Below are 26,602 nucleotides of genomic sequence, written 5' to 3' on the forward strand. Positions count from 1 at the left end.
TATGATACCTATCAAAACAGGATGTTGGTATGATACCTATCAAAAACAGGATGTTGGTATGATACCTATCAAAAACAGGATGTTGGTATGATACCTATCAAAACAGGATGTTAGTATGATACCTATCAAAACAGGATGTTGGTATGATACCTATCAAAAACAGGATGTTGGTATGATACCTATCAAAAACAGGATGTTGGTATGATACCTATCAAAACAGGATGTTAGTATGATACCTATCAAAACAGTATGTTGGTATGATACCTATCAAAACAGGATGTTGGTATGATACCTATCAAAACAGGATGTTGGTATGATACCTATCAAAAACAGGATGTTGGTATGGTACCTATCAAAAACAGGATGTTGGTATGATACCTATCAAAAACAGGATGTTGGTATGATACCTATCAAAACAGGATGTTAGTATGATACCTATCAAAAACAGGATGTTGGTATGATACCTATCAAAACAGGATGTTGGTATGATACCTATCAAAACAGGATGTTAGTATGATACTTATCAAAAACAGGACGTGGTATGATACCTATCAAAACAGGATGTTGGTATGATACCTATCAAAACAGGATGTTGGTATGATACCTATCAAAAACAGGATGTTGGTATGATACCTATCAAAAACAGGATGTTGGTATGATACCTATCAAAACAGGATGTTGGTATGATACCTATCAAAACAGGATGTTAGTATGATACTTATCAAAAACAGGACGTGGTATGATACCTATCAAAACAGGATGTTGGTATGATACCTATCAAAACAGGATGTTGGTATGATACCTATCAAAAACAGGATGTTGGTATGATACCTATCAAAAACAGGATGTTGGTATGATACCTATCAAAACAGGATGTTAGTATGATACCTATCAAAACAGGATGTTGGTATGATACCTATCAAAAACAGGATGTTGGTATGATACCTATCAAAAACAGGATGTTGGTATGATACCTATCAAAACAGGATGTTAGTATGATACCTATCAAAACAGGATGTTGGTATGATACCTATCAAAACAGGATGTTGGTATGATACCTATCAAAAACAGGACGTGGTATGATACTTATCAAAAACAGGATGTTGGTATGATACCTATCAAAAACAGGACGTGGTATGATACCTATCAAAAACAGGATGTTGGTATGATACCTATCAAAAACAGGACGTGGTATGATACCTATCAAAAACAGGACGTGGTATGATACTTATCAAAAACAGGATGTTGGTATGATACCTATCAAAAACAAAGATCTTTAAGGTATTTTTAATGGGAAATTAACTGTACCTTGTGTAACGTGCATTTATACATGAAGTAGCTATGCAAGAATCATCACTATTTGCTATGTTTTAATTTAATCCTTTGATTCTCTTTTGGCAAAAAAAACCCATCTGAAACCTGCTTTTGGCAATTTAAAAACTCCATTTGAGCTCTCTTTTGGGGAAAAACCTTAACATCTGAACCATTTTCTAACATTGCTGTAATTGGCCAACATGGATATTAAACAAAGATGATAGAAACATTCATATAATAATTATGAAGAAGAAAAGCAAAGCATGTAGACCATTTCAACTTTTTTAATTTCCTCTGAAGAACAACTTTATTTGGCTAAATAAAACTATGTATATATGATATACTCTAATTGTGTATGTGACTTCTTGTCCTTTCACATCAATTAATATATATCAGTTTGCACAAAGAATAACATCAATATTGTAGCAATGGCCTGTCTACAAAAATGCAAATTTGTCAACAGTGAATGTCTATGTTAGCAGTTTAAGCTTAACTAATGCCATCTGAGTAAAATCTATTAAATAACATGCCACGAGGCAAACACTTCAGTTTTCCTAAGAATAACATGATTGTAAAATTGCTTCGTTGTCTATGCAATATATCGCAGTGTGAAACCATTTGCTGGTCACTTATCAATAACAAATATCAGATAATGAAGCTAGCTGTTGCAAGTCACAACACTTTTACGAAAATAAATTATCGCAAATGTAGCAGGAAGACTATATTTGCAAAATATATTTCACCTTTAATAATACAATGTAGCCTTGTATCTTGTAAATTATCATTTGGCAAATATTTTAGAACCTGTAAACTTTCTGAACCTGTGAACAAATAAACTGAAATGATTAACTGAGATATTAAACTGTTCGGGAAAAAAAATTGTTTTCAAGTATACAATCTGATTTTCAGAGTTTCTTAAAGTCACAGATTTGACTACCATTCAGCTGGTTGAGGATTTAGTGGAAAGTTGGCAATATTAAATTGCAAAATCATAATGTAAATTATATACAATAATGTATTAAGAGAATACCAGTAAACATGAATTCACTCAAACAAGAATACAAAATGTCTCTCTCTTCTCTCTCTCTCTCTCTCTCTCTCTCTCTTATACCCTTTGCACCTAGATATCTTAAAAGACTAGTAAAAATTAGTCAACTTAAATTATTCTTGGAATTCTGACAAGTTTTACCATATCCTAGATGTAAATGTACTAGATTTGCGAAAATTTAATGGCGCTAAAATATTATGATTTACAATGGTATAAAGAATAAAATAAATGGAACTTGATCAATTTGCTATAAACTTTCAGACATCTCTTTACCCCTTCTGTACAAAAGTGATAAAAGGTAGTGAATTTCAAACTGACCCATCAACTAAAGTTCTCATCCTTGAAACCTCAACCAAAAACTTCTGTACTGAGAGAAAAATGGCCGAGGAAAAACAATCTAAGCACATACATGTATTATGGTATATAGCACACAGATGTCAAAGGTATATTCCTTGGGCTTCTGGTCACATGACCCACATTAACAACAATTACCTTGATTAGTACACCATGATACAAAAGTGACTCAATTCAATTTGTCAGAGTTCCAGCATGATGACTGATAGGGAGTAATTGACTGAAGTGTGTCAAAAGATCAATTAGAAGACATTGCATATATGAAGATATATAAAATGTATTATCAATATTATATATTTTGCATAATTCTAACACTAAATTCTGTTGAATAGTTAATTACTTATTCTAAAATTTAAATGGCAGACATAAACGACAAAATAGAAAATATCAAATGCATGCTGATTGACTTGTTCATGATGTGATGTCAAGCCATTTTAGGTTGTGTGTTTTGGGCTACTACACGTTCATTGTAATGTTTCTTGCAGTATAGGACTCCATGAGCTTGTGCATAATTATTGATGCTGAAATGATAAAAGAAATAGATTTAACTTTATTTCTTCAACTTCCATTGTGTGAAAGATTACTTTTTGAAGTTTTGCTTGTGACACATGGTAACAAATAATGCCTACAGTAACTTGCTTGTATGAATACATGGTAAGAAACCTGTATAAATAATCCTGTAAAACAATAAGTATATTGCAGTGTGCACATAATGTTTCTGCCGAGAAATTAAGAACGTTATTTAAATATAAGCTTCTCTCTCACCGCTCCGGTGGCCTAGTGGTTAGAGCATCTGCCTTGGATTCAGGAGGTTGAGGGTTCAATCCCCAGCCTAGTCAGACCAAAGACTTATAAAAATGGCAGTAACAGCTGCCTTGCCTGGCGCTCAGCGTTATAAAGTTAATGATAGGACTGGTCGACCTGGTGTGTCAGGATAATGTAACTTGGTGGGACAATATGCTACATGTCTGTGGCATGATGCTTCAGTGCTAGATATCACTATAAACTACCACAATGCAGACATCGTAGCAATATGACTGAAAATTGTTAAAGCTACATTAAAATTCCAAATCACATACACACAGCTTCTCTCTTTCTCTCTCTAATATCAGGGTGTATTTTATTTGATCTGATATGCAAGAAGAAAAATGCAAAGGAATATCTCTGTCATGGTTATTAATTTTTAAACTCTATTCTTATTCTAATACACATATATTTAATCAAATTTGAACAACATATATTACTAGTTTATGATGCATTAGCACAATAACATCTGATGTATATTAATTTTTGTTTCTGACGATCTTGTAAATATTGTAATATCTTTCTCAATTGTGGGTCTCTTCAAAATGAAATATTTTTTTACACATTTTTCCATACTTTTGGAGATTCTTTTTTACATATGAAAAATTGTGCCAAACAATAAAGCATACTGAATGATATAATCATATATATAAGGCATTTCAGGGTATAAAGACAAAGCCGATATTTTCTGGTCCAAATGTATCAACCTATAGGCCAGTAAAGCAGTTCTAAGACCTTCTATATTAATATACTAGGACCTTCTAGTGTCACAATGTGACAAAGGACCTTCTTTTGTCACAATATGATAATGGACCTTGTATTGTTGCAATGTGATAATGGACCTTGTATTGTCACACTGATAATGGACCTTGCATTGTTGCAGTGTGATAATGGACCTTGTATTGTCACACTGATAATGGACATTGTATTGTTGCAATGTGATAATGGACCTTGTATTGTTGCAATGTGAGAATGGACCTTGTATTGTCACACTGTGATAATGAACCTTCTATTACCACACTGTGATAATAGACCTTGTATTGTTGCAATGTGATAATGGACCTTGTATTGTCACACTGTGATAATGGTCCTTCTATTATCACAATGCAAGAATGGACCTTTTATTGTCACACTGTGATAGTGGACCTCCTATTGTCAAAATGTGATAATTGACCTTGTATTGTTGCAATGTGATAATGGACCTTGTCTTGTTCAATATATGTGTGTGTAAGAATGGACCTGGTATTGTCACAATGTGATGCCTTAAATTTAAATAGAAAGAAAGAAAATTAATCAACGTTAACGCATTTACTTTTGAACCTATGCGGCACAGGGTTTCAAGACATGGTTATCTGATCTTGTTAGACCAATATGGTCACTCATTCATGGTTTCACTAGTTCGATATACAGCTACAGCTGTTAGACCCCGAACATGTGAGTCAATCTCAGATAAAAAATAGTATGCATAACATCAGCCAAGGGAAATATTTAAACTGTGATTAAAAGAGTACAATATGTCGTCGTCATCATCATCATCATCGTCATCATCATCGTACTTACGTTAATTGAATCTTACACCCATCCACACTACATTTGAAGCAGAACTTATGATAAGGATTCTGTCCAGCCTCTACCCTCTCGGCTGCATAGACAGATTTTTGGCATATGGTGCACTTTTCTCCACCGCCCTGAAAAACAAGAATTGATTATAAAAACAGTACTATACCCTGTACATGCGGAAGAAAATACTACGATGTATTGTGTTGTTAATAGGGCTGAACAGAACATGACTATATCGGAGAAAGAAAAAAATATTCTCGCCACGTATATGTATAGCATGTATGAGAGAGAGAGACGTGGACTATCTAAATAAACACAAGTCTGAAAGAAAAAAGAGACATTCCTTGCGCAATTTATCATTGATTTAAGTTGTTGTTTTGTTCCGGAGGGGGGGGGGCAGATACAGTTTCGTACAGTTTTTTTCCGACGTTTGACGTTAAACTGGTTTGAGAGGACGGCTACATCTATTTGTACTAATAAATCATTCTTATCAGTAGCCCTATAAATCGAACCACAATCTTGTATTGGTATGCTGGGTCACAAATACAGATCGGGGGCTCATTTATAGGACTAGACTAGCATAACACATTTGGGATTCAATCTTCAAGGTCACGTTTACAAACTAATATATTTTTCTTTATAGCTTAAAGCCTAGATACTAGAGTGCTTCGGACTGGGCAATGGCGCCTGAATGCTGATATACAAGAAGTATAATCAAGTCCAGTCCAATTTTACTTCACTACCCCATAACTTTCGAATACCACAACTTAATGCATACAATTTTTATTTGCATCAATAATGTTTACTTTCTGTGTCTCAGAAGTCGAGTTCAGAGTTCATTAATGTACATTTACGGGACAGCAATGTAAGCAGGGAGCTCAAATTCATTATATTTGCTTGTTCATTCGTGTAGTCATTCAGTTCTTCATTTGATTTTTTTTAAATGATCATAAAAGAAACCAGTTAAGTTCAATCACATAGCAGATCAATGAATCATCCGATCAGATTCACCAATATTCATACTAAAAGTGACGATACAATCGGAACGTTTCTGAGTACCAATCAGAATATGAATCCACTCAGCTGTGTCTCGGTTTGTTTTGTGTTAACTCAGTAAACGAACTTTATGACGATGTACCACCAGATAAAATACTGGACTTTTTGAGGGAATGCGGTTTAAGGCTTTGTTATGTTTTACCATAATCTGGTATTGTATATACCGTTTATACCGTTAAAGAATTTCAAAATATTTATATCTTTCATCTTTTAGCATTTCACGTCTATATTTAGAAAGGCTGATCCTTCTTAAAGTTTTAATTGTTTTTGCATTAAAAGTTTTTTAAGTTTGCTTTTAATTGGCACAATATAGACACTAATGCGTTGCATGCCGTTAGATCGCATGTATGCACAGCTGAACAGAAGCTGGATAAAAACAACAGAATATGTCTGTAGTAGAAATTCACAACTGAATACAATTACACACATTGCTCAACAGGATCAACTATCTAAAATGTGTTCACAAATGATACGCTTTTACTGCACAACCCCCACCCACTTCCTTCCGTACTTGTCTACACCACCAAGAGGAGGCGCAGTAGCTCAGCTGATAGAGGGGCGAATTCGTAATCCAAGGGTTGCGGATTCTATACCCGCTCAACCCAGTCAAGGGCGGCTACCTCGGTGTGTCCGATGGGAAAAGCACTGCCATATTTCCGCAGCATTATTCAGCCAATAATGTACTCATGGTACCACAAAACAAAACAATTGATTTAAGTTTCTTGCCTGTATGTACATGAAATTACGTGTATCTTACCCCATCTTATATACAAACACCCACATTTTGTATGTGTCCCGGCTAGCAAAAGAGTTCGAAACTCGCGCAGAGATTCCAGATTTTGTTCTCAAATTTGCTTTTTATGTTTAAACTTTCTTTTAAATTAGCTCATCACAATTTGTTTATTCTATTTTCCTCTTTTTTTCCTTCGTAGAACGGGTTAATTAACCAGGTTATAATATCAGCATACATAAAAGGTTGATCCTATGAATAGCCTACTTAAAGGGAGATAACTTGAGGCGATGTAACTCGAACAGTGCTCGAAATAAATCCCCAATGTGCCCGGTTGCTCGCCCCAAAAAGGCTATCAGCTGGTGGTATCGCATAACACCAGTGTGCAAAGTACTGAAACTGACGAGATATTGGGGAGGGGGAGTTGCAAGGATTCCAAATGTATGACATCATTCACAAGGTGGAGTCTTGGCAACATTCCAAGTATCTGCCTACCCTTTAACACAGAGAAGAGGTTAAATGCCTGATATATGTAGCTTAAAAGAATGTTGTGCATCACTTGAGTAAAATGACAAGAAATATATGAGAATGTGTGCATGCTTGCCTTATAAAACATCTCTCTTATATATATATATATATATATATATATATATATATATATATATATATATATATATATATATATATATATATATGTGTGTGTGTGTGTGTGTGTGTGTGTGTGAGAGAGAGAGAGAGACAATATGAAAATACATTGATTACACTCAACATGAAAATGCCTTGATTACACTGACAATTTGAAATTACATTGATTACACTGACAATATGAAATTACCCTAACTACATTAATCACCACAAAACTAATGAAAAGCATCTGAAACGAATGACCCATTATAACATTTCGCATTCACATACTGATGCTATCCAACGTCTTAGGTTAATAACTAAATGAACTACTTACTACTGATACTACTAATACTACAAAATAATAAGTGAGAAGAAGAATAAATATGAATTATGTGTGAAATGCAGAAAGAGCACGATAGAGGGGAAGGAGTATTCTGCACATGTGGAATGAAAGTGTACAACAAATGTTTTAAAAACCTTGCACATGCGCACTGTACTATGTTTTATGGTCCATATGAAAATATATATTTACAGAAGACGAAATGATGTAAGAGTATTTATTTAAAAAAATAAAACACTGACTCAAGATTGCTTTTTCTCCGTGGTCACTGATCTCGTTCTCGATTGCAAAAATCTGAGTTAATATTGTCATCGAAATTTTAAATCCATTATATTCACCGCAATGACTTTGGATCATTTGCCGGCAAGATGTTGTATTGTTAAGGCATAGCGACAGGTTTTGCGTAGATAATACCAGTACTAGGAAAATAAAGTTATAATGCGAAACCGGTAGTGAAAAGAAAAACATAAAGCTGTCCTTGCAGATTTCCTTATAATTTTAGGCGGCAAATGTGATTAATTGACATTATCTGTGTAAATGTTAACATCAACACAACTGTGATAGAAGAATTAATATCAGAAATACATGATAAACACACGAACCATGACTCGTCGCTATCACATTTAACCATCCCCGATTCCCGATCGCACGCGAGACATGTCCCATCTGAGCGTTTACAAGCACGAAATTATAAGTTATGTCCGAACCGAATAATTTGGTACACTCAAATTTCGGTTGAGTAAGATCACCCGTACTGTTTACATACAATGACTTTAGTTCGGACACAACTGCCTTGAAACATGGCTGGCCATTAAATTGCTAAATAGGAATCTGGTCCGGACCAAGTTTATAACACCATTTGAAAAGGTCCCAGAGTAGCAAGGACCAAGCTCATTGGTCCGGCCCAAACTTATTTACATAACTTTTTTGCAGGCCTGGCCCTAGGGCAAGGCGAGCGAGGCAACCGCCTCGGGCCTCGCGTTCAGGAAATCAACTGCGCAATGCAATTTTTTTGCTTGGGGCCACGTTCATCGTTTGCTGCTTTGGGGCCCCGCATATCTAGGGCCGGGCCTTCTTGTGTGTCCCCACCCCTCCCACTTTGAATTCTGTTTTCCAGTTCTAAATAGCCTCTATGTCAACCGCATCATTTACCGTAACAAGAAAACAAAGTTAAGCAAAAATAATTAAAAAAAAAACATAAATGCGAACATCTGCAATCATTGTCCATTAATAATCGTCTTCTGTTTTGTGGATTTGGGGACATTTTTGCAACGTTACGCGTGCACGCACATTTGGAAGATAGTTATTCCACTCCATCTCTATCCACATACACACACTATTTATTCAGCCAAAAGACAAATGATAATAATCATAGCATCAACCGGCTGATACCCGAATCTAAAATCTGACTAATATATGCATACATATATGAAAGTACGTAAGTTGTACGTGCATGCGTGTGTTCATACACACGCACATACACATTCAAACACAGATACATACATACATACATGCATGCATTAGGACCCCGGCACCTCTGTCCGAGTGGGTTCGACGCTCGGGCTCAACCAATGTGGGTATGTAAGAAAGCTTGCCAGTAGGTTCCCGTGGGTCGGAAGTTCTTACATGGGTTGTCCAGAGTTCTTCCTCAACCAGTTATACTGGCCACCATGTATAGCCTATATCTTGCGCAGAAAAATGGCGCTAAACCCAAATAACAGCATGCACACCTACATACATACCTAAATACTCAAAAACACAGACAGAACCCAGTTAAATACTGAAGATCGGTGAAAACTCAATAAAACAGGGATATTATCTTGGTTTAGGTCCCATAGTGTTAGATTTATTGAGGCTCCATGCTGTGAGATTTATTGAGGACACTCTAGAATCCCAAGGAATAAATATGGTATTGTCGAGAAAGACATTTTATAGTTGCTGCTGCCTTAAGTAGTAGGATAGTATACCCGTGAAATGTACTTTTTCTTTGCTAAAGAAATATAAAGTTTCTGACTCCTTTGTCATTTTATGACTTCCATTGTTGGGGAATTCGCAATTAAGCTACATTTCTTTTAAAATATTTACAGTTTTTTGGGAAATTCCAGTCTTTTTTTGAACCAAAACAATCAAAGCTTTCAGAGCGATTGAACGAAAATCGCATTTGATTGATTGTTGGATGTGATGGAACAGTCTGAGGTATCTATGCTATTCAAAATGGTGACAAGTGTGTTATTATACGTGGATTTACAAATTGTCAAACATAGGATTGGATCCGAAAATAATCTGAGAAATCCCGGCAAGTTTATAATAAGTACACTAATGTGTTGCGGACATATTTGTCTGCACCAGTTGAATGACTTCATGAATAGGAGGGATCAGTCCCAAAAAATCTCTCATTATCAATGCAGGTTTGGGGGCTGATTTATCGGACTATACCCAAAACTCTCACCTCTCTCTCCTCATGGGCTCGAGTCTCAGGCTAGGCCAATGTGGTATGTAAGAAAGCATGCCAGTAGCTTACCTTACCTCGGTGGTTCTTACTTAATTTTTTTCCCGGATACAATTCTCATGACTTGTCATGTTAAACCTACAAGAACAACGACTATATCCAAAACACAAAGCATCCATACAGATCAGTAACCCTAAACGGTCGTGAACTCGAGTTATTTTACGCAAACCGTTTTTCTTTCTTCAGTCACCGTGACATTGACCTTTGACCTTTGACACTGAAATCCACACGGTTCTTCTTTACAACAAGTGCAACATATCCACAAGGTGTGTTAAGTGAACATGATAAAAAACTCGACTAATGATGCCGAAGCCGTTGTCCTTGTCTTAGTCAAAGCGACCGTAACCTTCACGCTTTTCTAGGTTTGTTATTTTGCCCAAATGCAGGCCAGCTACACAGTCTCTAAAATAATCTGACTCACTGAACTTTCATAATTCTTTCAACTTTCATTTTTTTTCTTTTAATATAATTACTTATGAGAGCTGGATGTTGTCAGCACATAAGATGGGGTTGGGTCAAGGTGATTCAACATTAACACGTGACATCATTTCAGTTAAAAACTTAAAAAATCCTCCAACCTGGGCCAAGGGCGGGATAAAAGGGCGACTAGCACTCACCCCTTCCACACACCCCCACCAACAAAAAAAGAAAAGAAAATTAAACACAAATCCACTGAACCATTTAAAAAAGCAGCGTTTCTTTTGAGCTAGATGGTTCAAATTAAGCCTCGAAAACACTTAAAACGCGCAGCAGGATACCACCAGCGATTTGGTCTTACAAAACCCAAAGCTTCCTTGTTCATACCCCCACCCCAGACCCTCAAAGACGTTCAAGATACAGCTTTTACTGGCACTAATCGTTTTACCTTTACCTTGCAATATACTTCTTAGTGCACTGGCAGACAACAAGAAACCAGTTTTGCTAATCGAAGGGAACAAAGAGTCTCATTTTGGGCACTTTTAAGTTCCGCACGATTCTAGTTTATTACTCCTGTCAGCTCCAAAAGAACACTGCCCCCTTCTTCTGACTCTGTAGGACTCGTACCAACCAACATATAATATAGTGGAGGGCTGCCCTCACCCCACCCCCTCGTATATAGTATACTCCAACTTCTACACCAGTGTTGGTTACTTCTAGCAATCCAAGACCTCTCACTGGGAAAGTCATCACTAAGCAAAGGAAGGCAATTACCTTATGTATCTTGTACGAAAATGCGGTTTTGTGTTCGTGTGTGTGGGGAGGGGGAGGTGTAATAGAGAATATACATTGTAAACATTTTCATACACAGTGATACACAGCACATAGCAATTGGCAGCTTTCATTAAAAGCCAGCTATATTCAGCCCGTCACTAATGTGACTATAGTGTGCAAGACAACATGTAGATGTTCGCCAGCACTATCTGACCACACAACGATACACAGATTAAACGTAACACGCCATGATATTGATTTCTTATTATGAGCTGTAACCATATTTTATAATAAATTCTGAAAATTTTGCTTTCGTAATAAAACTTCTTCCCTGACCCTGGTAGTACCGGTAGACTGCATTTACATGAGAAAAATCTAGGTTATAATGAAATTCCTCACTCTGTTTGGTTAAATCATGTTACTGCCCATTCTAATGCTCCAAAAGACAGACGAAACTCGGAATAAAGGGGCAGACCACATTTTGGAATGGCTGTAGATCATGTGAATTTTATCCCAAAAACAATTAAGCACCATAAGCCATTGCAAAATTTCTGAATGCAACCTAGACTGACATCACATGTACGCGTATATGTATGTACAAAATGTACAAATTGTAAATATTTATTTTTGCAACAGGTCTGCGATTGACATCTTCTTAGCCCGATCAGAAGTTTTCGTCCTTTTTCGTCATGTCGAGAAAGAAACACGCTCTGAGCGAAATGTCTGAACGATGTTACAATCTCTACTAAGTGACCGCTCCGGTGGCCTAGTGGTAGAGCGTCCGCCTCGGATACGGGAGGTTGCGGGTTCGAACCGAGTCATACCAAAGACTTTTTTAAAAAAATGGTACTAACAGCTGCCGCGCTTGGCGCTCTGCATTAAGAGGTTAGTGTTAGGACTGGTCGGTCTGGTGTCAGGATAATGTGACTGGATGGGACATAATGCTACATGTCTGCGGCATGATGCCCCAGTGCTAAACATCAATATAAACTGTCACACTGCAGAAATCGTAGCGACATGACTGAAAAATTGTTAAAGCTACGTTAAAAATCTAAATCACACACACACACACACACACACACACACACACACGTCTCTTCTAAGTAGAAATGAAAACGCTGTACAAAAATCCATCATGCTCCGCCGACACGATATGAGAAAGTAAGTTTGTATTGCACCATTGCCACTTCGACCAATTATGCGTTGTTTCACATCACATGGATTTCGCATACATTTACATAAAAATGCCTTCGGACAATTTGCAATAGTCTGTGTCTTGACCATTTGCCAAAATGGCTGATCCGGGCTCTGTCATGTAAGACAGACGACAAATGGAGGAACCCGTTGTGACCATGATGCGCCCCACGATGTTCCAACAGAGAAGGCCGGGGCTTTTTAAAAGAGTAAGCTTTACATTGAGAATCAGAATGTATTCTAACGACTCTTTTTGTCTTTTTTATGCCTTTTAGGATATAGATAAAATTCGTCGGCACTATATAGCCATTGCTTTGCCACTTAACTCTATACATACTTAAGGTAGATGCTGACGTGGATTTCAGCCAGTCATGTACAGTCAGTTACAGACTCAAGAGGTGCCACATTTCATTTCTCCATCCAAAGTAGAACTTAAATTTATACAATAAAATCACTCTAGCTTGACTTAACTTTACGTCCTAAATTAGCTTCTGGGGGTCAAATCCAAGTTTCAACGCACACAGTGGACTCGTAAAAATTAGCATTTAAATAAATTGGCATTGTCAGTGTCCTGATTTTAGCGGAGGTGGGAATGCAATTGAGTTGTTTGTTTTTTCTTCAGCTATATGTATGTGTGCATTAGCGGTTAACGGCACCTCAGAAAATTAAAAACTATATAACCAATCAAAATTGTGGTATGTCCTTAGTTAAAATACATTACTCCAATTGCCTCGGCACTAAACAAACTAGTTGTGTCACCGTGCCGTAAAACACTAAACCAATCCAAACCGATCAAAATTAACGATCTAAAAATGTAAAAGAAAGATTAAATGACCTCACATTTTGGGCAGATAAAGTCTTCAAAATAGATTTAAACACTAAGTATTGCACGACAGAATGAAAATATATAAAATTTCTGAAAAATTTATACAAAATATATTTGTAGGAGTAACATGCATTCAACCTTTACATTATATGGACGGTTTTTTTCTTCTCTTACATAAAACATATTCCCTAAAAAAGGTCTTCAGATTTCCTCGGGTGCTAGAACATCAAACAGCTACGGTATATTAATAGAATACACATTAAAATACTCCTGTTAAACGGAGGCTGGGACAGTTACACTCACAAAAATGTCTTCCACTGATACGCACCCTTGACGTGGTTCACCATTCAAGAGATACGCTTGAGTCAGTGTGTGTGTGTGTGTGTCCAAAACGCGGTGGGCACAGTACTTCCTCGCTTGACTGGCTTACTCTACACGCAAGATGTCATTCTTCTATAGCAGGTTTTGATGTTAGCAGGTGATGACATGGTCCCACTCCGCTTGGTGATTTGGTTGTCGTTATCTAGATGACCGATCACGGTGTTATTGCCCAGATCGAGTAACAATAAAATAAAATATGAAATTATTTGAAGGAATAACAGGGATTTGAGCAGGGATACAGAATATAACAAAACGTGACCCCGTATGTAAAATATAAAACTTTAATCAGTTACATAAACAAAATGAAACTGAACATGACATTTGAATGATACACTTCTCTTAGAAACAGATTTACACAATTTATGCAAAATTCAATTAGCCGTTCTGTTATACCTAAGAAACAGATTAAAACTTTGAATTTCGTCTGCGAAGCGAACACCTCGTTTAGCTTAGCCAATCGAGATTAACTTTCTCTGTCAAAATGTTAACACTAACATTCAAGTCCGAAAATTTCTCCGCCTTTAATAATAACTTTTCCTGGACAATTTTATTTTATGACACCCGTTTCAAATGGCCCAAGATTTCCCAAACTTTGTTTCTGGCTCGTCTCAACTTTGTCATTTTCCTCTACTTGACCTTATGTTAACATTTGCTCTGTCAGACCGATTTCCCAACGGGCTCTAATTAAAACTCAGTCATGCGTCCAAACATGTGAGGCTAACCATCGCAGGCTGCCAATTGTTTGCGAGCCTAGCCCATACGTCCGTTCGAGTCTAGGATTCGGCCAATGTGGGTATGTGAGAAAGCTTGCCAGTAGCTTCTCGTGGGTCGGTGGTTCTTCCCTGGGTTTTCCAGGGTTCTTCCTCCACCATTAATACTGGCCGCCATGCATAGCCTATCGTGTGCTGAAAAATGGCGTTAAACCCAACAACAACAACAACAACAATGTCTTAATGGTTAAGTGACATGCTAACCACGACATAAAGGACTGGGAAAACATCTACAAATATACTGCTCCATTATACATGTCAGGATGATTGATTGTGGAATTTTCATTCCATACTTTCCCAATGCTGATCTATTTAATACTTGAATCTTCCATTTGGAGTGTGTATGTGTGTGATTTGGATTTTTTAACGTAGCGTAACAATTTTTCAGTCATATTGCTACGATGTATGCAGTGTGGCAGTTTATAGTGATGTCTAGCACTGGGGCATCATGCCGCAGACATGTAGCATGATGTCCCACCCAGTCACATGATCCTGACACCAGGCCGACCAGTCCTGACACTAACCTCTTGATGCTGAGCACCAAGCGAGGTAGCTGTTAGTACCATTTTTGTAAGTCTTTGATAAGACTCGGCCGGGGATCGAACCCACGACCTCCCGCATCCGAGACGGACACTCTAACCACTAGGCCATCGGAGCGGTCCTCATCCATATGCAATAGTGAATATAAAATACAGCGAATGTCTCTTTAAAAGTTCCATTTGGAAACGATTAAACTAAACTGATCGCATCTCAAGATTATTGAAGGAGTGTGCTCATGGACAAAGACAATAAATTTCTTTGACGCCAGAAATGACTTATTGACTTTAATTAACTGAAATTACTAAAATGACCATTTCTGTACAATGTACATGGTTATTTCAACGAACAAGTAAACTAGATAAAACCGTGCTGTAATCAGATTCATCAACGACTGATTCAACGCCTAATAAGTAAAATCACATCTACACTGTCCTACGTGAAGGCCTGAAAGCTGACCGCTCTGGGGTCATGTTCCGGTTAGCCAATGGAAATGCTGCTTTCAGACATCTGAAAGCGAATCGATTTGTTTGGCACACATACAGCTATATAGTTCAATCTCTCAAACGCGAAGATATAAAACCTCATCTGACTGGCTGATCAAATTAGCGACTATGGTGATAACATAGGTAACCAGAACATGACCCTAAGCGGCTAGTGTCCGCTTTTCACGCAGGAAAGTGGAGATCTGATTTTATCAGATTGGATTCAAAGCATACAGTGCTGCAAAACTCAGTATTACCAAAGAATTTAACAAAGTTCACGATGAGAGTGCCATGATAATGATATTTGTTAAATTTCTTGAATAAACAAATAGCAGGTATGATTATTTGCAACCCGTCTATTTCTTTCTAAATCACACCGCTTTTCCGCCTGTATGGATCAATTGGCCCCGATTTTCCATTTCTGGAATGAATACTGAGTACGTAATACTAATTCCAGTTGTTATGGTCAAATGATGTGTCTGTAGGTCTGGGATATTACCTGGTCTTCAAAATTAGGGTGTTCCAAAGCTTATAGTGCAGAATGAGGCCCCGAAAAGATTACTAAAATCGGGGACTGGGGTTTCCAATATATTTCAAAGATTGTAGTATGGCTGCAAGTTCTGTGGTTAAAATGTGGATGATCTATCAATTAAATGAATTGTATCATCGGGTGTTGCAACTTAAGTTCCAACACTGTCTCCCCCTTTTCGAACCGCCTGCATACAAAACAGGTACGTATGCTTTAGCATTTCCTGTTCGAATATTCGTTGAATGAATTCGGATAGGATTCAGATATTCGTCCATGTTAATAAAGGTACCAAATCCATCCATTTTTCGTTGTCTGCTTTGATATCTGGTGACACCCACCACTCCCAACCAAGCCGCACTGAAAGCACTATAAACAAGTCATTTAAATCTACTTCAATGACATTTGAAGATCCCGAGTCATTTTTTTAAACGAAAAAGGTTTTAAGCAAAAACTCCAATAAGTGTTATTCTCCTTGTTTATTTTTCACCTCCGTACAAATATACACGTTCCTTTAGTGCTGAAGTCAGACGGAAGAGAAGGACAGAAACTCGATTAGCTGTTAAGATAAATGTGGGAACTACCTCAGATATTTCTCTGTAAAGTAATTTGTTCTCAACCGAAAACACACAAAAACCTGTACCAAAATCATTAAATGTATAATATGTTCAGTATAGGTCTCAAGAATTTGTCATGATAGTAAATGCCTGAAATTTTGCAGGGATTGGCTCTATACTGGAGTTGACCTTTTGAGGTACGATGCTCAGGATAAATAAGGGGTGGAGTGCTAATGGCTTGCGAAATTGAATATAACTGATTCAAACAGAACGAATGTCCGACAACGGCTCATTAATTTTTCAGGGCTCTGGTTCATCGATTCGTGAAGGCACTGATATGATATATTATATACCATGTCATTCACCAAACTCCAAACTTCCCGTTCTACCTAGAAATGGAAATGACCGGTTCAATGTGACTTTTCGTATGATGATTTCCTAGCGAGTCAGTGTTTGAATTTCTGATGATTTAGCAGATATGTTGTTGTTGTTATTGTTGTTGTAGGGTTTAACGCCATTTTTCAACACAAGATAGACTATACATGACGGCCAGTATCAATGGTGGAGGAAGAACCCGGGATAACCCCCGGAAAGAACCACCGACCCACAAGAAGCTACTGGCAAGCTTTTTCACATAACCACATTGGCCGAACCTGAGACTCGAACCCACTCAGACAGAGGTGAGATAGCAATCATCAGTAACGGTGACCGCTTTAGAACACTCGGCCACACGGGGTCCCCTTAGCAGCTTTGAAGCTGTTCCCTATCGAACTAAACCTTCAACGCTTCGTAGTTTACATTTTGCCTTCTTTGTTTCTTTTACAAAATGTTGCATCACGTATTTGGTAAGCATACGAATATTCGAATACCAATTTTCTATACGAATATTCGTACACAACCATTCTAATTCGAACGTTGTGGTATTCGTTTCAGCTCTAGTATGATCATGGTAGATGGCTCCTACTTCAATGAATTTATTCTGAAAAAAAGGATAGGATTTGCTGAGAACGTTTTAATTAGCAACTACCAAATATTATTAGGAGTGTTCCTAATACACTATGTAATTTGTTACGTGTTTAGGCTCAAATAAACCGTAACACAAGAAAGAGTGAAACCAAAAGCTTTGAAAAATATAACAAATAATTTATTTCCCTGGAAAAATACTGTAAAAATGAAAAAATATGAGAACTTATGGTTTCCAGAATCAAATCCAAAAATAATACAAGAATAATTCACGAATACATTTTTTGAAGTCCTGATATTGAAATGGTCTAATGATTCCAAGTCCCGACGAATAATCAATGATGGAAGGCGATGACGTATGCTGTAGCCTGTACAGTGTTGACGTCTACAGTTCCTTGTAGTAGAAACATAATAAATACTCCTCCGTGTCTTGGAAATCCAAATACAATTTTCATAAAAAGTCCTTGTTCAAGAGTTCTGTATGAATACAATAATATTTCCAGAGGAACGAATTAATCTTTTAGAGTCCAAGCAATCAGAAGTAGAATTAACATAAAACTAAAAAAAAAAATCCAAAATTTGAATACTTCAGTACTGGTCAACAGAAGAAAACAACTTGACATCAAGTGTTTAAAAGCCTCTGCCTCTCTCTCTCTCTCTCTCTCTCTCTCTCTCTCAACATCATTATTAATACTAAATATTCCGCAATTTCGGAAATGCCTAATTGCGAAATAGAGGATGACGTGATCATGTTTACATGTAAAAGTCCTGTATGTCCTTGATAAAAACCGATCATTGTACTCCGAGAAAAAGTTGTTTACTTGACTCTCAATCAAGGCCAGGAACTATGTCAAAAATAGAAACAAGTGTTTCTATTATTAGGTATCTAAGTTAAAACTTATATCAAGATCAAATTCCTTGCAAACAAAATTACATTATATTGACATGTAAAGAAAATAAAAAGATTAAAAAAACCCACAAACAATCAAATCAAATACAAATTAAATCAACTATATGTAACAAATTTATGAATGTATAATTCTGCAGTACTTCCAACTTTGATTTATGAGTTTCGGAGTAAGAACAAACTCGTATGACAAAGCGCGGAATGAATTTGGGTTCTGAGCCTAAACAATTCAATATTTTTGGCTCAAAGACCACATTACATATACGCGATCGGATGCGTTTTGTGGTTTAGTGCGTTTAATGCCATTTTCAGCACATAATAAAGCTATAGAAGGAGGCCATTATATCTAGCAGAGGACATGGGAAAACCCTGGGAGGAATCACCTATCCATGGGATGCTACTGGCAAGCGTCTTCATATACCCACGTTAACGAGCCCCTGACTCTAACCAAGATGGACTGAGGTGAAATGTCAGTGATTTAAAATAGCAAGCGACGTAGAACACTCGGCCACCCGGGGCCCCGCGAGATTTGATCGATCAGAAGATAGTTTGGTAAGATACTAAATATCCAGTTTTGTCACTATGAGATAACGTGATGATTCCTTGGACTCGACCCAAAGGTTGTCTGAAAAGGTTCACATACATCCAGATAAAGTCTAAAGTCAATGACTGTGTATTGGATCAAGCACTGCTACTGGTATCACTTCATTAAATTTCTTCAAGTGCTTGATACAGTTGACCTTAATGTTTGCTATTATGACTTAGTAGAGGATCTCTAGGTTTTCCTCTTGCTCTCATTACTGGTACCGTGTCCTTAAGAAAACACTTTTGCTCAGTAGCATCATCAAACCATGGTTTCATGACACGATTAGAAATCGTCATAGTTTCTGATAATGTATCCCCCAGCAACATCCTGGATTATCGTTGTAAATTGGGGTATTGATCCTGTCAACTTTGATACGAGGGACTGAAAAGTTTTATGATCTGTGTAGTTACCATCTTTGTTGTGGCCATTGAGGTTCGAGAGTAAAACATTTAATACTGACCTCTGCTGATGTTTTAAGCAATAACTGGTTCCCTGTATCGAGTAACATAATCAGGATATTGGTCCACGGGTCAATAATCAATTTCTTTTTATTACGTTTTTAAAATGATTTTTTTTGGTATTGTACATTTATATATAAAATGGAGGTGGGTCTGCGTTGTTTTAAAAAGGCACTTATTGTCGCACTCAGTCTATATTTTTCCATAAATAAATAAAGCCGCGTCGCAGTTTGTAACCTTTTACTGCAACAACTACATTACTTTATGCACACTGTTAATAAACACACATCGAGCTTTAATTTATTCAGGTCTAAAGTTCTGACTAGAAACTTTACAGAAATGTTGCTTTCTGATGAGCTGCCTTGAATGAGGTGAGGTACAAACCATTTTGGCAAGCCGGCTAAGAATTCTTATAAACCATATGCAGCACGGAGAAATTCCTCGAAAACATGTACAACGCATCCCTGAATAGTCAAACTTAAACCCGAGCCAGCTAGGAACGGTGAGTCATTGTTCTTTGGAATTTCTTGAATCCCAAATTTCAAATTTTGTAGTGAAAAGACGATTCCTATTACAGTATATTTCCATGATGAAAGTCAATGCTAAACCAATACACTTTAATATGTAACATGCAGGTATAGCAGATTTACAGGTAGGCCTATAGCAAATGTACAGGTATAGTGGATTTACAGGTAGGCCTATAGTAAATTTACAGGTATAGTAGATTTACAGGGAGGCCTATAGTAAATTTACAGGTATAGTAGATTTACAGGTAGGCCTTTAGCAAATTTACAGGTATAGTAGATTTAGAGGTAGGCCTTTAGCAAATTTACAGGTATAGTAGATTTAGAGGCATACTAGATTTAGAGGTATAGTAAATTTACAGGTATAGTAGGTTTACAGGTATAGTAGAATACAAGTTCACACGCACGTGAAAACTAACAATTTATGCGCTCGGAGACCCAGTGTTTTTGAAGCTGTCAAAACCACATAATAAGAGTACCGTTAAATCAGCATAATATTACATATCGACACGAACAGAAAAACACGCATACGTAAGCATGGAACTCATAGCTGATTATCTGCACCCTAATCAAGAGTGATGCAACATAAATCAATGAACATTAGTGTGTGTGTGTGTGTGTGTGTGTGTGTGTGCGTGTGTGTGTGTGTGCATGTGTGTGTGTAATTTCGATTTTAACGTAGCTTTAAAAAAATTTCAGTCATATCGCTACGATGTCTGCAATGTGGCAGTTTAAAGTGACGTCCAGCACTGGGGCATCATGCCGCATACATGTAGCATGATGTCCCACCCAGTCACATTATCATGACACCAGGCCGACCAGTCCTAACACTACTAACCTCTTAATGCTGAGCGCCAAGCGAGGCAGCTGTTAGTACCATTTTTGTAAGTCTTTGGTATGACTCAGCCGGGGATCGAACCAACGACCTCCCGCATCCGAAGCGGACGCTCTAACCACTAGACGACCGGAGCGGTCAAGTGAACATTAGACAACTTCATGTAATAGTCAAATAGTCGTCATTCATAGGTACTGGCTGCATCGGCAGTGGGGACCAGATTAAAAGTAAAGTAGCTAATTCTTATGCGTAACACTTCGTCAAGTATGTACAATTTATGAAAGTGTTCGACTGAATTACGTAGCCATAAAGATCACAACATGAATGCAAAAACACGTATCCTGAACAGTGATTCATGTTGTCTCAATGAACGATCGATATGAGCTTTAATTTCCATCCACACTTATAGTGGTGAAAATATGCAATGTAATAAACATGCATCGATCATGATAGATGGGATATTCCTTATGCAGCCTAGATTTATAGCTCAATTTGGGTTCGTTCTTCCAACGGGCGCTCTCATAACATACCTAGGTCAAAAGTGCATACGTATATATATATATATATATATATATATATATATATATATATATATATATATATATATCACTTGCGTTACTATAATGATGTCAGATTACAGGAAACATTTGCAGTCTGATTAAAATCTGATCTCCGCTGTCCTACATGAATATACTATCATATGGGGCTCTGTTTTACTGCATGTATTAGGGGTTTGGTGGAAATGGAAACTGTTGTTGGGCAGAAGGGGCACTCAATGGTACTACTGCGGCCAATCAGGTTACTAACAATAAGGATTAGTCAGAAACGAGTTCAGAACAAGCATTCTGTTGGATTTTGGCAAGGTATTTTGTCATTTCCAGATTTATTGACTGGTTACTTACTGCTCAGCACTAAATAGTCAGCATTGTACTGTGTGACGTGGAAATGAGTTTTCTTGTGGTGGAAGATCAGAGAGCATTGATTCCTACTAAAAAGTCGTTAATCACCCCTTACTACCGGACTCATCAATGTTAAAGTCATCCATACCTGCATGAATCGATAACAAGTTAATTAAAACATATCTTTCATAAGCGAAAAAAATAGTGTTTATTAACCAACGCCTCATATTTGACCAGTTCACACATCAGACGTCAGGAGTTAAGATTTTTTTACAAACCCTATCACTGCCATTTATACATTGTGGGATTGTGGACTAGAGGCAGGACCTACTCACCTCCGAAAATGAAGAGCTTGACAAAGTGCAAATTTTACACCCATCCGACAATTAATATTTGACAAGTGCATCAGTGTGCACTGGCAATTTTACATTTTACAAAAGACATGTTAACACACTTTTATAAAGAATTTAAATATAATTACAATTAATACATATATTACACGGCTCTTAGAAAGATATTAAACAAAACGAAGTAATGGGGCCAAATTTTAGAACTATGTTTTTAAGCTCTTCGCACATACACGTATCCGCCCAGCTGGTCGCAGTAGGGATAACATATCAAAGTTGGATAATAAATTGCTGAAACGCATACTTAGCGGTGATGGTGCTGAGTGTTCATACATTGCTAGCTCACGTGCTGCACAGTCTCGCAACCTACATTTTCCTTGACGTCAGAGGTCAAACGATCACTATATACACATAGCTTATAAACATGGCCAACAACCTACGTTACAGGAAGTGATGCATTATGGGAAATGTGAGCCACCATATTTGACTGAACTGACGATTTGAGGCAATTTATTTAATGTATGCCTATTTGAAGAGTTTTCAAATAAAAATACCAAGTGCACTAAAGTCAACAGTGTCTCAGAGTATTATCGCTATTAAATAATCGCCCCAAAAGCTGATGATAACTTCAGACACCTCAAACCGATGATCGGTTGAGGTGTTTTTAAGAAAATACACGTCATAAAATACCTAATCAAATATAAATGATTAGCCGATAATATGTTGTCTTTGGTGCATACCATCGTTTACCTGAAAGATCTGAATCATACCGAATTTAAAGCAAAACGCACTTTCTACCCAAGCGAAAATCCATCTTGACGTCTTAAAATTCCCGGAACGAATCACTTCCGATGACGTAGCTTGTATGGGTTGATAAAGGGAAAAAGACGATGATAATTCGATTGCGTTAAAACAAGCAGGACACGAGATATGGCGATCACAAATAATACATGTTAGTTAATGTCGGTTAATGAACGTAACGGAGTGTTAAAGTCATCAGTTATGATCCAATTGTTATATTTCGGAGGATAACCACATTCATCATCGATTTCAGGCAGCTTTTATAAGATCGCTTAATAAGCCTCTGTGTAATGGCGAATTCCAGCATTTCAATGGTCGATGTGCTCCGGCCTCCCACCCCAACATAACTATCCAAACATCTAACACAGGGATGGAAGGGAAAGTGGACTACACACATAATCATATTGGACACCTTTTTCTGTCTCCTTGGGTATCAACTTGCGAAATAAAAGATACAGTTCTGGTACGGTCTGTTTTGGGATGAAAATATTATATGAATATTGCGACATTTAGGTGCATAAGTAATAACATTTATTTTAATGCAGTAGAAGATATACGGAACCTCATAAAATTTTCGAATGGGCTTGTCGGGTGGAAACGGTGGGTGGGTGGGTGGGAAAACTTCTCAACTCTATCATCATAAAGTGGTACATCTTCGATTAGTATTAAAGGCGTTTTTACAGCATAAACGTCACTGAAGCCCTATTGCTGACCTCCGTGTATAAACATGATTTACACCTGAGTTCCGTCTACGTTTTGGTGTGATATCTTGTTCATGACAGCTGGAAAGTGAGAAAGAGATAGTGTATATCTGCGTGCGCCTGCGCACGTGTGTCTTTTCTAGAATGGTCCTACCTACTTATTCTGATCATATCAATATATGAGAGTGGTAAGCATGCACCTAGCCAAAATAACGATGTCGGTAGAGCTAACGCTGGCTATGCATATTAGTTTTCACACCCCACCCCACCGCACCGATTCCCATGTTACGCAACATCACCCTTCCGCAAATGATTTGGTGTTTCGTAATTATGCCAACATTTCAGAAGGAAACATTTTCAAAAGACCTTACAAAGGTAGTTTCCTTTTGCACATAATTGTATGTTTCAGCTAGGTTTAAATATTCCTGAAATCTACACCAATGTCTTCCCTTACTATTGAAACTTACTCGTTCAAAAACAATATCTGACTGATTTAAAAAATTAAGCAGAAGACAAATATTCCAAACGCTTTGCTAATTGATTGAGATAAATAAGGTGTGATGCGTTCCTTTCGCCGACAAACATTTATGATCTCCACTGTTACGAAAAAATAAAAAAAAGAATATTTTTAACCAAAAACAAAAACCGTGTTTATTCATCTCAAACGTTCCTTTTATGTTCACACAACATAGTGCCCAAACCAAAAATACAATTATCAAACCTCTGAATTAAACAAACAAGTTAAAAAGTCGTCTGTAGTTTATAATCTATCCAATACAAGACAAACTGGAAAGTCTTTTCTGGTTTATAACCAATCTAATAGAAACTGGAAAGTCTTGTATTACATAACCAATCCAATGCAAACACAAGTCGAAAAGTCTTTTATAGTTCACAAGTTATCCAATACAAGACAAGCTAGAAAGTCTTTTGTGGTTTATAACCAATCCAATACAAGACAGGGCGAAAAGTCTTTTGTGGTTTATAACCAATCCAATACAAGACAAGGCGGAAAGTCTCTTGTGGTTTATAACCAATCCAATACAAGACAAGTTATGAAGTTTTTGTGTTACATAACCAATCCAATACAAGACAAGCTACAAAGTATTTTGTGGCTTATTAACAATCCAATACAAGACAAGTTATAACGTTTTTGTGTTATATAACCAATCCAACTCAAGACCAGTTGGAAAGTCTTTTAAAATTTATAAACATATCCAATACATACCAAGTTGAGAAGTCTTTTCTTATACAATTTATGGGAAGAAATGCCTGGCACAAATAACTACATGGGACATGTATCTAGGAAATGATGCATCGTCATTTACTACTTCGATGGCAGCGCATATGACACTTGTCAGTCACAGACGGCACGTAGACAGATGGTAGCCCAAGTATGAACATGTATTCCTATACAATTTGTAAATTTATCATGCAAATATAATACACGCATATATAAATGTAATGATATATATATATATATATATATATATATATATATAGAGAGAGAGAGAGAGAGAGAGAGAGAGAGAGAGAGAGAACATATATTTGATATTTCAAACTTATAGCTTCATGCCACTTCTGTAATGGATTGGTAAGAAATTTTGGTGGAGGCGGTGGAGGTCGAACAAATTTATTCACCGTCATACCACAGAAGGTGTAATAAATAAGCCGCGCTAAAAGGAATATTTATTTGCTTTGCTCCCCCTCTGAGAATACAGTTGAAAAGTCCTGAGGATATTTTAAGTAATCAAGTGATATTCTCACCGTCCAAAATACAATCATCTACCACAAGCTTATTTAAATATCAAAGTCTATTCCTATCCAGTTTCTGGAATGCATGAATGAAAACTTTACAGTGATTACCGACTCCAACTTTTATCATTTAAAATCACTGGAAACAAGCAAACGTTCTCCTCAAGAGTGAAAATTGACTTTCCAAGAAAAATCTCAGGTTTCGTGGGTGTTATTATGGAATTTACTACTGGCTAACTGGAAAGCTGAAAGCAACCCTATATAGTTGAAGGGTGTTTGTAAAACGTATCTACTTGAACAAAATATGTGGTTGAGTTCTGCTATGGATGGTTGGATGGAGAGAGAGAGAGAATACAATACATTTGCGCAGTGGGCACCAGTTTGGGGAAAACGTTTCATTATATCTTTTCTTTTATTTTGATGGCCGAAATGAAGATTAGTGACTGTACCAGTGTTCGCTCTTGAAATGAATTATTATTATTATTATTATTATTATTAAAAAAATTATACACTGAACTACGTATCTAATATTTACAGCGCAAGAAACCAGAAAAGGGAGAAACACAAAAGCCCCCCCCCCCCAAGAAAGAATATGAGTGCAATTCAAATATATGGCTAGAAAATACAGTCAAAATTCAGTGGCTGGAGATGATGGAGATGGGTGGGTTGTGCAACATAATTTAGTTTCACACGTTTATTACTGCCAGTCGACACAATTTGCATTTGATGCTGCACCAAATCTCGAAATAGTCATCTACATAGATGGTTAGTAAGCAAATATCCTTATCCCTCGTTCTGTCGTTACATAGCTTGCTAGCCATACCACTATCTATCAATCTATAACTCAAAACGTATACTTACGAATTTTGGAGGCATGTTTTCCTAGTAATGTAAAGCAGCTTTACTCCAAGTGTAGGAACAAGATGAGTGGACCTGTACGTGCTATATGCGCTCAACGGCAGTAATCTCCTAGACATGTACGTTAAGTAGTTTTGCACACGACTCGAAATAATAATCTTA

At 37.1% G+C, this 26,602-nt stretch overlaps 1 protein-coding gene across 1 annotated transcript; it reads right to left on the reverse strand.

The window, feature by feature from the left end:
* Positions 1–1,582: 1,582 nt before the first annotated feature.
* LOC149778379 (uncharacterized) lies at positions 1,583–26,602 on the reverse strand. Its single transcript, XM_089939203.1, has 3 exons — positions 26,444–26,602; positions 5,081–5,208; positions 1,583–3,237 (listed from the first exon to the last, which is right to left on the reverse strand). Exons 1-3 carry the CDS (start codon positions 26,456–26,458, stop codon positions 3,141–3,143), a joined length of 240 nt encoding a protein of 79 aa, XP_089795329.1. The 5' UTR covers positions 26,459–26,602; the 3' UTR covers positions 1,583–3,140.

This window comes from Sinohyriopsis cumingii, chromosome 17 (genome assembly GCF_028554795.1).
Source record: "Sinohyriopsis cumingii isolate HCF-2022 chromosome 17, ASM2855479v2, whole genome shotgun sequence".
Taxonomy (NCBI): Eukaryota; Metazoa; Mollusca; class Bivalvia; order Unionida; family Unionidae; genus Sinohyriopsis; species Sinohyriopsis cumingii.

Excerpts from the sequence above, each read along its gene's own strand:
- LOC149778379 (XM_089939203.1), bottom strand. Across the intron at positions 3,238-5,080 it reads GGGTGTAAGATTCAATTAAC|CATCAATAATTATGCACAAG; the intron begins GTAAGTACGATG and ends TTATCATTTCAG.